General features: G+C 42.7%; 2 protein-coding genes across 2 annotated transcripts in view; both read left to right on the top strand.

Moving 5' to 3' along the window:
- The window catches only part of MRPL18 (mitochondrial ribosomal protein L18), a 5,080-nt gene extending 2,809 nt beyond the window's left edge, over positions 1 to 2,271 (top strand). Inside the window, exons 3-5 of the mRNA XM_029962716.1 lie at positions 357 to 557; positions 1,566 to 1,800; positions 2,064 to 2,271. Of these exons, the coding sequence (XP_029818576.1) occupies positions 357 to 557; positions 1,566 to 1,800; positions 2,064 to 2,135 (508 nt within the window). The 3' untranslated portion in view covers positions 2,136 to 2,271. The remainder of the gene's footprint in view (positions 1 to 356; positions 558 to 1,565; positions 1,801 to 2,063) is intronic.
- A 1,068-nt stretch (positions 2,272 to 3,339) lies between these two features.
- On the top strand, positions 3,340 to 14,661 carry PNLDC1 (PARN like, ribonuclease domain containing 1). The gene is made up of 19 exons (XM_018077731.1): positions 3,340 to 3,463; positions 3,741 to 3,798; positions 3,922 to 3,995; positions 4,930 to 4,963; positions 5,087 to 5,210; positions 5,844 to 5,932; positions 6,216 to 6,322; positions 7,722 to 7,801; positions 8,630 to 8,767; positions 9,382 to 9,451; positions 9,695 to 9,780; positions 10,029 to 10,084; positions 11,133 to 11,200; positions 12,045 to 12,098; positions 12,312 to 12,354; positions 12,913 to 13,012; positions 13,461 to 13,636; positions 13,805 to 13,903; positions 14,480 to 14,661. The coding sequence occupies exons 1-19, from the start codon at positions 3,340 to 3,342 to the stop codon at positions 14,550 to 14,552; spliced, it is 1,653 nt and encodes a 550-aa protein (XP_017933220.1). The 3' UTR covers positions 14,553 to 14,661.
- The last annotated feature ends 1,190 nt before the right edge of the window (positions 14,662 to 15,851 follow it).

Raw genomic sequence — 15,851 nt, 5'->3', positions numbered from 1 at the left:
GGCGTCTTGGCGGTGCTGCTGTGCCAAGGAATTAAATATTATGCCTTGTTATTTGGCAGCGCTGTCATTGGTTCCTTGTGTAATTCGTTTTCAGTATTTTGTAAAGCCTCGGTCCTAGGGATTTCCTAGTCACGTGTGAGTTTATATTTTATATACGAGTTTTGAAACAGCGTTTATATACTAGCAGTTCACCTCATAAATTGGAGGAACAGGTTGAGGTCTTGTTATACATCTGTTAAGTGTTTAAAAAAAAACCAAACTTGATTTTGCTCTGCTGACTTTTACAAGCTATATCATTCTGTACTGTATTCATTCTACTGTTTGCACTACGGTTTTTTTTAACCTGTGTGGTATTTTTTCCGGCTCTCCCCCCAAGGTCTTCATTTTGCATCAACTACAACCGGTCTCAAAACTGAGATCAAAGTGGACACTAGCGAAAATGAAGTTGTTGCCCCAGACTTCACTAACAGAAATCCTCGTAACTTGGAGCAGTTGGCCCTGGCTAGGAAGGAGCGTGGCTGGAAGACAACATGGCCAAAGCGTGAGTTCTGGCATAGGTGAGTCAGAAAGTCACCAGCAGCAATGAAGACTCCAAAAGAAAAACAAACAAACAACAAAACAAACCCCAGAAACCCACCAGGTGGAAACTATTCAAAATGTGTTTTCTGGGTTGATGCATCAGTTATCATGCTAGTGTTTATTAATGAGCCGGTATCTGTGTTAAAAAACAGCAGACTAGCATCATATAAAGCTCAGCATGTGCAGTGAAGATCTTTCCATCTCTTATTAAGGCAGCAGTAATATTGCTTAAGCAACTGCTTTTTAACTCAGGATTCTCTTAGTTCTGTGCTGACCAGCTTCATTGTTTTATTTGAGACAACATAATTGTCTGGGTTTTTTCTTTTGTGGGGTTTTGGGGTGGAGGGGGTTTGGTTGCTTGGTTGGGTTGGTTTATTTTTTATTTGCTTGTCTTCTAGAAAATAAGTTCATTTTAAGCTAGGGTTTCAAAATCATTATTTTGTTCTTGAGGAGAGATCCACATTCAGTTCGTTCACACCGGGAAATCTGGTAATTGCCTCAGTGCAATAAGAAATAGTTGTTCCTAATAAATACTCTATAGTTATGTGTAGAGATTTATGATGTTTTCTCTGACAACTTTCTCAACAATTTCTTGCCTGCTGTGGCAGCACAAGCCCCTAAGAGAGTGTATAGCAGCCCTAAAGCTCCTTTTCTGCTGGAGCAGTTCCCCTCATCTAGCTCATATGTACCTGTTCCACACTGTGCAGGTGTACAGTGCTTGGTTTGGAGTGCATGCTGGTCTGAGGCAACGTAGGACCTGAGTAACTGATGAAAAGCTGCTCTTGGAATTTCACTCTTCTCAACTAGTAATATGATTCTTATTTCTGTCCGAATAAGCAAAACCCTACATATAATATAATATAATGTAATGTAATATAATATCATGCTAGTACATTCAGCTTTATTTCACAAAGGGAATAATTTAAGCATATGAATGTGTTCTCTGGAAAAGACATAATCCCGTGTTATTTCTTTCCTGCACTTAGATTGCGGCTTGAGCGGACACAGCATTATATAGAAGCCTTTGTTGAGCGCTCCAATGGGGATGTTGTGGTATCTGCCTCCACCCGAGAGTGGGCCATAAAAAGACACTTGTACAGTCCCAAGGGAGTAGCTGCATGCAAAAACCTTGGCCGTGTAATGGCACAGCGCTGTTTGGAAGCAGGAATCAACTTTGTGAACTTTAAAGCCATTATCCCCTGGGAATATCGTTGTGACTCGGCAAGTACCCATCTCCTTATTCCTTTGTCTCTTTTTTCCTTTTTAGGCATTAATTTTACATCCTGTCACTCTTAATTTTCTTCATGTGGTTTGACAGTCCCTCCTTGCAACACTCACAAAGGCAGCTTTGACAAGCTGCAGTTCCTGGTAGTATGCTTCTGTGAGGCTGTAAAGCTCTGCCCTCCACCTAACATGTCCTCACTGATATTTCAGTACTGATGGCTTTTCTTGGTATTTATTCATGTCTCTATCTTTTAAACAAGATTCAGGAATTCGAAAAAGCAATGGAGGAGGGTGGTGTTGTTCTGCGCGAGCCACGAAGAATCTATCGGTAAAATGGAGACTTCTAGGAAGACTTTCCAAGGAAAAATGATCACTTCTTTAAGTCTGTGTATTAGCACAGTGAAGGACCAGAGCTGGAAAAAATTGGAATGTGTCATCTTATAATAAAATACTTTTAAATGGGCAAAACTGTGTCATATTCTTGATTCTAAAATGATCAACACCTTTAAAGCTAGAATAAATTTATCATAGGTCAGCCTGATAGGTTGACAGAATTTACTTCATAATTCAACAATTTTAAGGTATATTTTATTTTTGATATTTGGTTTTGTTTGTTCTAACCTGAACTCTGGAAATGCTTTGATATTTGATCCCTGTATGCTGCCAGTCTAATTTAGCAAAATGTAGTCATTATGTGAATGTTGAGAACTGTAATAAAATGTTATGGGCTAATCTTGGTAAAAATGATGGAATTCCCCTAACTCATCCTTGTAGGTTTCCGGCAACCCTGACATTGTAGCTGCTTAACCTTATAGGCGAAGGAGGAAAGCTGAACAAATACCATCTGTAGGGAGTAAGAAGCCCGATTGTCTCCTGTGTCTGCCTGCTGCTTGTCCACAGACTGATGCTGTCAGTGCCTCTGGCAGGTGATCGGCATTGAGTGTGTTCAGGGTATGTGAACCCCTCTGTCAAGCAGCACCTGGTTCAGAGAGGCCAGGCTTGGTCAGAGCAACTCCCGTACCTGCGTCCTGGTGCTGTGCCTTGCTGCTACGTGTTTGTAGGCTCTGGGAAAGGAGAAATAAACGCCACGGTATTGTGCCGGGGTTTAGCAGCGAGCGGCGTGAGCCCGGCACGGTTCTGGCATCTGTACTAAACCCTCAGAGTTCAACTGACATCATTCTCAAAAAACACTCCCCTGCTTTGTTCTCGCCGCTCGGATTATCCTCGAACCTGCCGCGGTCCTGCCTTTCCCCTTAGTTACGGCGGACGAGTCCGCCGCGCGGGGCAGTGGCGGCACGGCAGGCCGCGGCGGCGGCTGCGGGGAGCCGGCGGATGGAGTGGGCGCGTGAGGGCCTTCGCCGGCTCTGCGGGCGCCTTCAGGCGCCGCAATTCCGCCCGCGCCTCCTTCGTGGGTGAGCACGGGGTGTCCGCCCGCCCGCTCGAGCCGTGCCCCCGGCCGCCGCTCCCCTGGGGAGGGGCGCGGCTTATCCTTGTCCGGTGTAGGGGCGCGAGCACTGAGGGGTATTGCAGCGGATAATGGCGCTGCTGTGCAAAGAGACAGCGGCCGCCGAGGCCCGCAGTTTAAAACTGGCAGCAGGGATTGGGAAGGGAGCCCTCGCTGAGATGCTGGCCTCGACTCGGAGGGCTGGGGGCTCCGGAGGTTATGGGGTTGGGGGGCACACACACTGCTCAGGCGGAAGCCAGCCCCTCCTGCGGGACGTGTGTGTGGCCGTGCCTGTCGCCTCATCCTGCCACAGGGATCAGGGAGCTGGAGGCTTCAGTCCCACAGCAGTTGGTTGCCTTTTCTCTTGAGCCTGCCGCCGGTGGGTTTGACAGAGGTTACGGTGGAGAAAAGTGTTTGAGAGAGCCCCGTCCTGGCGCTGGTGAAGTACATGCCTCAAATTTCAAATTCTCTTGTGTTGTTTCCACCTCAACAGCCCTTGATACGGAGTTTACTGGCTTGTATTCAACTTTCCCCCAAAGCAGTGAGCCCAGGTAAAGCTGTTGAACTTGAAACGTGAGGGAGACTTGTTGCTCTAGCTCTGTGAGAGAGCAACCCGTGTGTAACAAGTCTTCATGTGTCCGCTCTCCTTTCCCCAATTCTGGTTTCGTTCCTAGCCTGTTTGATTCCCCTGTGGAGCGGTATCTGAAGATCAGGCAGAGTGTTCAGCGCTTCACTGTTACTCAGCTTGGTGAGTGCTGCTCTGACACAGAAAGTGATCTGAGGTCTTACAGGTAACCAGCCTTTAGCCAACAGGTGGGTCCTGTAGATGGCTCTGGCCCTAATATACTTGTACAGAGACATTTGTTTGGTTTTTTTTTTCGCTCTCTGATGTTTAATACTATTGAATTTTTAATATTTTAAATAATGTCAGGTGGACTGAATACTTTTTACTTGTCTAAAGTTGATTATATTTAAAGGTTGCAGTTAAAAATAGAGGGCTTTTAAAGTGGAGGATGCAAGCAAGAAACATATAATGGCAGCTCCTATTCAAAGCCATATCATTTGATATAGTGCGTGAGTAAGGGGACTATCAGAAGAAAATGAAGGCTACTATTTCTGATACTCCTAAAATAACAAAAAAATCAACATGAGAGTGGGCCTGTGGAGGAGGGCATTGACAGTTAAGAACCAAGAAGAAATCAAGAAGAAAGCTCCAAAATCATTTGAAATGTTTTTCAAAGCCTTAGGGTATGTAAGCTGTTAGTGTGCCTTTTAGGGATTAACAGAAAAAACCCAAAACCTGAGAAGTTAAACCCATGTTTCAGTACTCTCTGGTGCCCATCTCCTTCCAAACATTTTTGTAGTGTAGTTGGACCACAGACCCATCTGTGCATGCATAGTTAGAGACTTTGATCACCAACTCGCCTCTTGGCCATTGCTCAATCTTTTTTATTTAATCAGACTTGACTCCTTTTCCCACTTAGCAGTAAAGGCTTGTCCTCGTTCAGCTCTCAGGGAGCTGAGGAGTGGCCTGGCAGTTGCTGTTAAGATTTGCACTGTGACATTAGTGAGTGGAAAACATGTACTTCATGAGGGCTTCCCCACATCTCTTATCAAATTGCACACTATCTGTAGGCATCCAGCTAAACTTTGCCATCTGAATGGACGTTTCTTTCTCACAGGGCTGGCAATATTCTCAAAAGAAAATTCAAACAAGTAAGTAGAAAAGCAGTTTTCTGTTATAATGAAGACAGTGCAGTTGAGATTTTATACATTGTCCCTCTGCGGGGAGTTATTTCTTGTCATTATCTTCGAGAGATATTTTTCTTTTCATTTTAGGTATGTGGTGCATTCATACAACTTTTTTCTCTTTCCCTCAATGCTGGGAGTTAGGGATGTCGAATTCACCCTCTCTGCATCTAGCATTCAGTTCCTGTCTCATTATGGCTTTGACTATAATAAGGTACGTAATCTCTCTGCCAAAAATACAGAAGATAGGAAATCTCTGCAGTTACAGAAGAAATCAGGATTAGTATCCCTAAACACTATGTTTCTGGGGTAAATACCATCTTGTTGAATGCATCATGCAGTTTGTTATCAACAGGGATAGTGAGTGCTGTTTTTTCTGAACCAATGTAGAGGCAATAACCACATCTTTGTCAGCTTAAGACAGATTTTCCTGCCTCAAAAAACAAACAGTCAAAAACCCCAAACCCCCACCTATCTCTGGTGAGCTGACAAGTTACTAAACAGACCCCTGTGGGTGTCTTTACTAGCCATGAAGATGGGGAAGTATCAGTTTACCTGTGTCTTATGTATTGCCACATTTCCCATAAAATTCAGACCATGTCATCCCATGAGAGTACTAGCTTGCAGTTTTAGACAGGAAGCATCTGGTATCTTGACACTTGGAAGCATCTTATTAAAGGAAAGGTAAAAGCAGAGCAAAGACAATTATTCCAGTTGACAAAAATCCTTTTCTCCATACATGGATTGCCTACAGTTTGTTTGCCCTGGCTAACCTGCTAATTCTCTAATGTACTGCAGGAAAATCCAAGGGAATATAATCAACCTGGCGTTTTTCTCCCCCCCTCAGTTCCTCAAAGATGGAATCCCATACATGAATGAGGTACAGGAGAAGATCTTTAGGCAGCATCTCTTAGCAGGTAGCTGGACATTCTGCAGGTGAGCACTATTCAGAGAGGTGGCTCCTCAGTACTGACTCTGTTGATGGCTCAGCTTCACTCAGATGATGTTTTGTAGAAATACTGAAGCCTGTTGGTCTGAATGCATTGGTGCCAGCAGTTCCAGCATGCTGTAGTCTCTCTGAACCAAAACTGAGATCACAGGATACAATGTGGAGAATTGGGTGAATGTTGGGAAATGATGCTTTTGCATTCCCACGGCAAGGCACAAGGCTTCATCTGTAAAGAGCATTTCTCACACTGCCTCTTTCCCCCTCATCCAGCACTAGTGCTGTGAACAGGGATGTGCTGAGGAAAGTTATTGATGAAGTGACCTGTTGGATAGCTGTAGCAGAGGAAGAGGAGACTATGATTCTGCAGGATCTGAGTGGTATGAAACAGGGTGCCTCCCTTAGGCACTGAGTGGGCTCTGAGTGGCTTCATCACTTCTCTTGACCTCTGGGGCTGCTACTGTCCTTTGCTGTCCATTCTCTTAAACTGCTCTCTTGAGAGGGAAAGCACCAGTGCCCATCCTGCCTTTACAACTCTTTACCCAAGTTTACACCTCAGTTCCTGTCAGGAGTTCATCTCTGGACTCTGCTTTTCTGCGCTATTGGGGTGGTGGGTGTTTCCAAAGTGGAAGTGGATGTCTCGGTGCTTGGAGCATGCTTTGTTGTACTTGACTACTTTGTTTGTAATTTTGTGCTTCTTCAGAGCAGCAGCTGGAGAATTTGTAGTTGCTCTGAATCAGGGTAACCTTTGACTTGCTTTAAGTCCTGGGTGATCTGGTTTTTTTGTTTATTTTCTTCCCCTTGGAGAAAGGAAAGGCATTTCACCTTTCAGGTGCCCTCTCCTGTCGAGCAGCAAGGAGCACCATGGAGACACATATACCAGTGGGGATAAGCAGGCTACTTACCACCTGTGCTAGGTTTTGAGAGCAGTATAGCAGAGTTGAGGAATTTCTGTGCTGTTTTGAAGAAGCTGAAGGACAAGGAATTTTAGCAGGGAATAATTTGTAGGTTTGCTCACAGAACCCAAAGCTTAATCCTTTAGGTCAGGGAATAAAATACAGAAAAGCTGAGGAAGGACAGAGAGTATTCAAGACTTTGTTGATGTTTTTCTGCAGAGTTTGGAATAAAAGGGGTGGGGACTGTGCTGTTTTTTATCTACTTGGTCAGCTGTAGTAGATATGGTGCTGATACCTAATAGAGTCTGGCAATGGTGAGCACAAGATATTTATTTAAGTAAGCAGTAAGACAGATTAAGGCATCTCTTTGAATGCTGCTCAGAAGAGAATTGGGTTAGTTCCTTATCAACTGTGGGGGAAAAGGCATTAGTACGTGTCTTGCATGGTTGGCTTCTGTTTTTGTTGCTCTGAAACCTTCCAAAACCACAGTGTCTTTTCTTCAGAGGAATAGCCTTTCTCTCTTTTCTTTTCAGTTAGTCTTATCCTTTCTTCTGTGTCCTTACAAAAGCTTATTTACCTGAAATTTTCACTGTGACTTTTTTTTTTGGTGTGGGTTTTGTTTGGTTTTGGTGGGGTTTTTGTTTGTTTGGTGTTTTTGTTTTGCTTTGGTTGTTTTTGTTTTACTTCGTTCTTTTGTTTTGTTTTCTTTCTGTCATTGTGTTTGGTAGCATACCAGGATTATAGTTCAAGAATATTTTCTATACACTGGAGGAGAAACACCTAGTCAGTCCTTCTGTCTAGAAAAATGTGTTTTCCTTAGAGGGTTGTCTGCACCTCTGAAGCTTTTACTACCTTTTTCTTTTTCCTTTTGTTTTTATTGCAGACTATCATGTGCTTGAAGTTCAGCTGGTTCTGAGGCAGGCTCTCCAAAATGTTTGGACAGAGCCTCTTGGAAACAAGAAGGTGAGATGGAAATGTGGACCTTTTTGTCTAGACAGATATGACTGACATTCTTGCAGGGATTTTGAAACGTTGCTTGTTACTTTTAATGATAGGCTCTAGGCAGAGAAGACAATGTTCTGGGGAATGTTGATTGTGGGATCCCAGGAAAAGGTATACAGAAAACTGAGCCAACTGTGGTTTCTATTTGTTCAGTAGCCACAAAATACATTGAACTGGAATGCTTATCCTTGGGGCACTTCTGGAGGGACCCTCTCTGTGTCTTTACTAGGTTTTTCCATCAATACCTCCACAACAATGTACAGTTTTAGTCTATTTTGTGGTTTTCCTTTGCTGACTTTTGCCACGTAGTTGCTTTGAAGACTTTTACTCTCTGTTATATGATCTGCTGTTTTGCTATTCGCTACTGCTATTTAGCATTTGGTGCAATATTTTCTGTATTAAACGTATGGCTGTGGACTTCTCAAACCATGGCATGAGTGTGATACCAGTCAGTTGCTTAGAAGTTGTTTACAGAAGTCTTTTTATTTTTTTTTTTTTGTATTAGTCCTATTTTGGTCTGATAACCAATGTCAACCGTGTCAGATTTACTAAGCCTTCTCATCTGAAACATTGCCTCTGGGGACTCAGTTTGTGTGATTGCTGTTTGTTACTGAGTTTTTGATGCAATGAGCTTACCATATTGTTGTCAAGTTAAATTGAACTATGTACAGTTTCTCTGTCCTTTGCAGTCTTGAAGCTGAACTTGTCCTCAGTATTACTGAACCCCAGTAAACAATGTACATAAAACTAACATGGCAGGCTGAGATACCCAATGACTGTTCTTTCCAGGTAATGGTGAAAAAAGTGAGTCCACACCATCGTCAGCTTCTGGAGAACTCTTCCTGTGACCCCTGTCAGATGGAGCTCATTCTCCTGTCTGCCCGAGGCTTCACCAACCTCTTCCAGATACTTGTTGAAGCCAAGAAGGTAAAATGCCTTATCCCTACTCTCATTTTCCATGTCTTTTTAATTTACTGTGTTAAATCCAGTCTTAAAAATTCCTGGTGTTACACAACATGAGTCACCTTCTAAGAAAACTGAGCAGATTCTTGACTTTTGGGCAAGTTATGCTTTTCAGCAGGTGACAGACCAGTTTGTTGGACCATGTAGACCATTGGTCTGACTTTGTGTGGAAATTCTTACGTTCTGTATGCAGTTTATTGAATGGATTTCAGCTTCAGAAGACTGTGGGTGATGTGCAGGCAGAGACTGTCCCTGCCCTTGTGAATAAGTGTATAAATCTGATGGCTGGAACATTCTACCAATGTTCAGCTGAGCTGAAAATCCACCTAGCTCCTTAGATCCACTGAAAATAGAATGCTGCTAAAAAATTACTCTCCTCAAAGTCCACAAGTCTGATTTCCTGGAAGCAGTAGTCCTCCTGTGAGCCTTGCAGCCTGAATGACTCCTGGGTGAGCATGTGTGGATCTGTCTACTGTAAGAAAGGGTTACAGCTTTTGGGCTTGCCTAAAGTTGGTTATCTCTGAGCTCTCTTCAGAAATGTGCTCCAATGGGCTGTTATGTTTGTGTTCTTCCCGTAGCCCCTGGTGGGACACAACATGCTTATGGACCTTATGCATCTTCATGACAAGTTCTACAAGCCCCTTCCAGGTAATGCTGTACATAGGTGCTGTCCCAGGCTGCTGCCTTTGCAGTGGGGGTGGAACAGGAGGCACAGTAGCCTTTTGCCACCCCAGACACCCACAAGTGGCAGTGATAGTTGGCTCTTCTGACCCCCAGCTGCTGGAGCAGTGCATTGTTGTCTGCCGTCACCTCTGTTTCCTATGAACTTGTGATATCATTGGCTTGTCCTCAGTTTCATGATGCCTTTCTCCACATGTGTTTTGCTTTCAGAAAGCTATGAGGAGTTTAAAAGGAACATTCACAACCTGTTTCCTGTCATCATAGACACCAAGACTATAACAAAATCTATGAAGAAGGTGAGATGCACAGGTCTCTTAGTTTGGAGTTAAAGCTTGTTTTTCACCCATAAGAGAGGGTATCTTTCCTCATTGCGCTGTGGTTACAGAATTGGAACCAGTTCTCAGTGTTGCTCTGGGACATTCTAATTTTAGCTCTCATTTAATGAATCATCAGTCCAAGTAACTGAGCTCTTGTTGAGGTTAGTTACCGAGTGAGTTAATGAGGTCTGTCTTGGTTGGTTTTCTAACACATTCTTCTTTTCTAGAATTATCTGTTTCCTCGAGTATCTAGTCTTTCAGAGGTGTATGCAGTTTTGTGCAGGTAAGTGGTGGGCAATATAGCCTTCAGCAATCCCTCTGTTTTCTTTGGAAAGATATTTCCAAGTCAGTCATTTCATATGTTCGTACTTTCTCTCCTCCCAAGTGGTTTTCAACTGGTTTCTTGTCTTACTAAATTAAAGAACAAACAATGCACATCTTTCTTACAAAGTAATTGTGTAGTAAATTATTTGTTGTAAGTCACTTCTGATATTGTATCACCATTACTTCATCGGTCACAAATTTGGTTTGCAGACAGCTGTACATGCAACTTGAAAAGTAAAATGTTCTGAAATGAATAAGTTTCAGTTCCTGGTGAAAATACATCCTAATTTCAAATGCCTGCTCCTAAGAGAGGGCTGCTCTGAGCCCAAAGCAGTAACTAAATACAATGTTCAGTCAGAGAACATGAGTAGGTACCATATCTCATGAGCTTAGTCCGATGTAGTAGAAGACTTCTCCTATTTGACACTTCTTTTGTGGCTAAGTTTTTTTATGTTAATTTTGCTAAGGAAAGCAAAATTTTGCCTACTTCCCCTTACCTCCTGCTCCCAAGAATGAGATGCAAAATGAGTATTTGATCAAAACAGTAATGGGATTCTGAGGTTTTGTTTGCTTGTTTCTTAGCAGTTTCAGACTACAGATTCTCAGAGTTTTTATGCTTGTTTGATCTTTCTTTTAGTTCAGTCATTCTGTGGGTGTCTGTTTATCCTTCAGGGTTTGCCATTCAAATAGAACTGTCTAGTCAACCCCTTTCCTTGGAGTTTTAGTTCTGCTCATATTTTAATGTATGCAATTAGAGAAGATTTGCTGGTTACAAGTTTTGAGTGAGGGAAGAAGCTGAAGAAGTATTTAGGAGTTCGTTTTCAGGAAGAAAACTGGTAGATATTATTCAGGTAAACATTTTAGCCTTTTCATGGAATACTACCAAAGTTCCTTTTAAAGTCTTCAGTAACTTTTTCTGAAATGAAGCTACAGGTCACTAGAGAACAGGAACTTGTCTCTAATATACTGAAGAAAGGCAAAAATCTTACATATCAACTTGTCTTCAGCAGCAGCCTAAATCCCAAAGATCCACTGTGGCCAGTTATAGCTCTTGCAAGTGACTGCTCAAGATACGGTATGTTCTTAAGCAAATCTTCAAAGTTGGGTAGATAAAAGAGGTTTGTTTTACTCTGTGGATGACCACATGCAAAGTATGGGTGAGTGCCACTGGGTCAGCTGAATTTGCACAGAGGTGCTGATACACATTTTTGTCCAGATCCAAAGCCTGGGCTCCCAAGCCATGTTCTGCATGTCCCTGGTACCTGCCAAGGGTAATGCAGGGCAGGTTTGCATCATGCTACGAGCACAGACATTAAGTTGAGCTGAGCCTGACTTGAGCCTGTGAAGAGTCAGTAGCAACTGGAAAGGGCAAGGGATGTGGGGAAACAGCTGTCCTAGAAGGGAAAGTAGTGGGAGCTAATGACAATGAGGTCCTGGAAAGTAAGAGGAGCTTGGTGGCTGTTGTGTGTGCACGGTTAGTGGTGCTGTGTGTGCAGGAGGTTGTGTCTAGTATGTGGTGTGATACTGGCTGTGAGGAAGATGTTTTCTGGCTTCTCCTGGCAGCTCTGCAGCACAGAGCCTCCTGTGTTTTGAAATAGTTCCCGTACCATCAATAACATACACAACACAGTTTGATGCAGACCTTCATAGAAGTTAATTTTTTCACGTGCATCTTGCTAAGCTTTTCAGACATTAATGTAATTGCTGCCTTTTTGTTGATATTTTTTTAAAATGCGTGGGAGAAGCACAGACTTTCTACAGAGTGTAAAATTTTCAGGTGAGGAAAGAAACAGCTGAGGGTGGGGGGAAAAAACCCTCCAGAACAGTAGATCTTACAAATGTTAGGATTCTGTAGTGCCGCAGTTTTCAAAGCATGCTAAATGTGTTTACTACTTTTTGATTTTGTTGGACGCTTACAGCTGAGAAGGAATTTCCTCATGAGGCAGGCTATGATGCATTTCTCTGTGGTTCAGGTAAAATGCTTCTTAAACACTCCTTCAGAGATTATATTGGGACTTGGCATTTCCTTTCCTGCTCTGTAGCTCTATTTGATACTAAGAAATATTTGTTTATATACAGTCTGTTGCTCTTAGTAACTTAGCTGCACTTTAGTGAATTTTTGCTTTCTATTTTTTTAGGTGTGTTTCTTTAGCTTTGTTCTAATGCCACCTCATTATTCCTTCTAGTTCTTCTGATGTCAGCTCATTTGCTACTGTGCAGATCCACAGAGTAAGTGTTTACAGATCCACAGAGTAAGTGTTTACAGAAAATTGTGTTACATGGATGGTCCTATGGAAAGCAGTCATCCGTTTGCTCTGGCTGACTTTTTGTTTTGCAGGCTGTCCTTCCTTTTGGATAAAAGAAAGTGTTACTGGAAATGTCATGTTCTAATTGGATTTTTATTTTATAAATCTGAAAGTAGTAGATTTATGTCAAAGCTGACATTTTAAAAATGAAATCAGGGGCCACGCGATGGCTCAGAGGTTGGGAAATGACATTGTGACTTCTTTATTCTTGAATGAGCTCTCTCAAGTTCAGTTCACTTGGGTAAGGGTCAAATAATTTTCCATTAGTTTCCATTTTTGAAACCTCTGTGAATCAGTGCCTTCAGTTAACTTCATAAGAGGCAACTGTTCAAAACCCTTCCTTTTGCTTACAGCTTTTTGACATCTGTAGATGCCAAGATCTAAAATACCTGTTTTGTCACTGGTTGAAGAGCTTGACACTGTGCAGCAGTGCAGCACTGGGGAGAAACAAAACTTTGTTCTGTTTTGTTTTTTGATTTAGGGATTCATTGGAGGCTCATCCTTCTTTCTCGCAGTATCTCGCCGTGTTAGCTGAGCATGTGAACCAAGTGAATTTCATACGAGGTGGTGTTTCAAGCATTGTGCGTATGAATTTCAGGTCTGTGACCGGTTTGCGGGGTGCATAGGTCAGTAGCCTAGTGGGTGGCTTCGTTAGAGGAGAAGAATCCACCTGTGCTGGAGCCCATCTTCACAGAAAATTGTCATCAAACAAGTGACACAATGGACCTCTTGAAACAGCAAATGAATTGAATTTCTACTTCGTGAAATGTTTTCTTATTGTTATTCTGTAAGATGGCACTAGTCAGTTTATGTTGCTGTTTCTCTGGTGGTTTCTCCATGGTGATCATGAAGAAGTTTGCTTTTATAACTGATGAATCTTGGGACAAAAGAAAAATAATTTTACACCAACAGCTGTATTATACAGCTGTGTCATTTATTTGTCACGTTTTGCATATTTTCTGATTATATTCGTAGTGCTTCTGTAGTATTTCTGAATTCAGATATGTCTCAATATTGTATATTTTCCAGAATTTTTCTGGGGAAGATGCTCCCTGCCATCGTCCCCCTGCCTTGGTTGTTCATGTCCAAGGCTGGCCAGGCCTGAATGAGAGACAGATTTACCAGGAGTTTAAAGGTCTTTGTCACTTTGATGTCAGACGGCTTTCAAAGAACCAGTTCATTCTGCTCTCCAATAAATACAAGCAGTAAGTGATCAGAAAGTCTTAATTTTTTGTCCTTTGCTCCTCTGATCCAAGTCTTCATCCCACCCTCTCTCTGCTGTAATAGCTGTTAGATAGAGATTCCTGCCCTGAGATGTGGGATGCTGTAAGCAGCCTGCAAGCCACAGCTCAAGACATGTGCTTTCATTGCAGCGTCAGGCTCGTCCTGCGGGATTACAAGCACCACCCTCACCTGCCGGTTTCCGTCTATCGCCACTGGAGGCACTCTCCGCGCGTGAACTGCCTGCTGCAGTGAGTTGCGGGAAGCAAAGGAATGGGGAGCGGGGAAACATTCTTTTCAGGGTCCAAGGCCCTGTCACAGCAGCAGCCTGCTGCGCATTTGTTCTCCTGCCGCAGCCCCTCAGGGGAGCGAGGGGCTCAGAAGCAGATTTGCTTGCTGACTGCTGGGTGGCTACTTGGGAGTTTTCAGCCCTGGGCGACTGGACTGTAATCTTAAATTGAATTGAAGGTTAACTGGGAATGTTACCCCATGAGTAGCACATAACTGTGTATGTGCTATCATAACAGACAGGTGGTTATCTTATTGAGTGTAGTGCCATCTCTAAAAAGCTTGATGAGAGGGATGCAGAGTCTCCCAGGTGTGGGGTGGATGTGGGTTTTTTTTCCTACAGCGGAGCTGAAAGCTTGATAGTGAGAGATTTCCAGATTCAAGTGCACTCTCCTTGTGAGGTGGTGACAGTGATGCTCATGAAGGGTGAATTTCTGGCCTGACATGGTTTGGAAAAGAATCTCAGGGCTTAATATGACCAAAATTAAACCCTTAATATAAGTAGCCTAACAGCATTGTATTATTCTTGCCCTTTTTAGAGTCTCTGGTATTGTGGCACTGTGGTCTCTCTTGGCCTTTGTACTTGGAGGAACTCCTAGCTGTTCACTCTAAAGGACTGCCTTGGAGATGAGACATGAGGAATGCAGATCTTATTTCTTGTATTTGTCTGTTTTGTTTCATTTCATTCAATAAACTATGAGCAAAAAAACCAAACCTCAAAACTATGAATACTGTTTGAATTGCTTTCTTGCAAATGTATTTTTAAAGAGGATGTGTTGGTTTCCAATTTGTGATATTTTGTAATCTGTTCAAAGCATTGTTCCCTGTTCAAGAGGGAGATGATTCTTTCAATGCCTAATTTACTTCAGTCCTCTGTTGGTTCTTCACAGCTATTCATAACCCCAGTTTGTTCCCAGTGCTTGTGCTTGATGCATAAAACACATTTCTGATGAAGTTCAGGAAGTTATGAAATGAAAGAGGGTATTTTTAGGTTCAGTTGTAAAGCAGGGGAAATGTCACTGTTTACCAAATGAAAATGGGCAGAGTTGATGGAGAAACCACTCTTGGGGCTCATGATGAATTCTGGGGACTAGTAAATAAATTGCAGTGCTGTCAGTTGCCATGTGCAGTGGTATTTTCAGTGGCCATGTAGCTGAAGATTGACACAGCTAAGCGGAATTTGTCAGGTTCCAGTTTGTAGAATATACACAGGTCAGGTGAGTCAGCACGCATTTCTGTTTGCTTCTAGTGCACAGCACATAAGCAGTCCTTTACCCAAAATAGCATAAGACATGCTTTGTGGATCAGTTTCTGTTGATATAGCTGGAGTATTCATCAGTTCAGGAACTTTGGTGTTCAGAGATTTTTCTTATTAATTTCCTTCTCTTCTTAAAAACAACCTGCTGATGCAGGGTTTCCAAATAATGGTCCCTAGATGTCATTTAGTCAGATTTAATTGGATGGGGCCTGTGATCACCTAATAGGCAGAACCTGCTCTGAGTTGACTGTAAGGTGGGAGTTGCTACAGGGGACCTTAAGGCAGCAGCATGGCACTGTGGTGTGCCTAAGGATCACATGCTCTCTGCTGCTGAGGGGCTGCTGCTTTGCTGCTCCTCGGGAGACAAGGACAGCACAGCTTCGGATGTGGTTCTTGAGCTCTGCACAGCTCGTGGTTTACAGCTCTTGTTTCGTACACAAGCTCCTAGCAAGATAAGTAGCTGACTTCTTGATGACTTTTTTTAACCTCTTAAGTGATGGGGTTTTGTCAGTGTTCCTTCAAATACAGTATAAGTATCTTCCTGTTTATTCTGTAATATTTAATTGTCTTTTAGAACCATTATACACCCTTCTTGTGTCAAGAAGAGCACAGGCTCTGTCTGTTGTGTAGATTTAGGAAAATATTCACTGGGT

This window comes from Manacus vitellinus, unplaced genomic scaffold, assembly GCF_001715985.3.
Source record: "Manacus vitellinus isolate BGI_N305 unplaced genomic scaffold, ASM171598v3 scaffold_4_pilon, whole genome shotgun sequence".
Lineage (NCBI taxonomy): Eukaryota > Metazoa > Chordata > Aves > Passeriformes > Pipridae > Manacus > Manacus vitellinus.
This window is presented reverse-complemented; position numbering and strand designations above follow the sequence as displayed.

What these genes read in the sequence shown, in the direction of transcription:
- PNLDC1 (XM_018077731.1), top strand. Translation starts at nt 3,340, where the DNA reads ATGGCGCTGCTGTGCAAAGAGACAGCGGCCGCCGAGGCCCGCAGTTTA. An exon ending in TCAAAAGAAAATTCAAACAA is followed by an intron (nt 4,964 to 5,086) that starts GTAAGTAGAAAA and finishes TTTTCATTTTAG; the next exon opens with GTATGTGGTGCATTCATACA. An exon ending in TAACAAAATCTATGAAGAAG is followed by an intron (nt 9,781 to 10,028) that starts GTGAGATGCACA and finishes CTTCTTTTCTAG; the next exon opens with AATTATCTGTTTCCTCGAGT.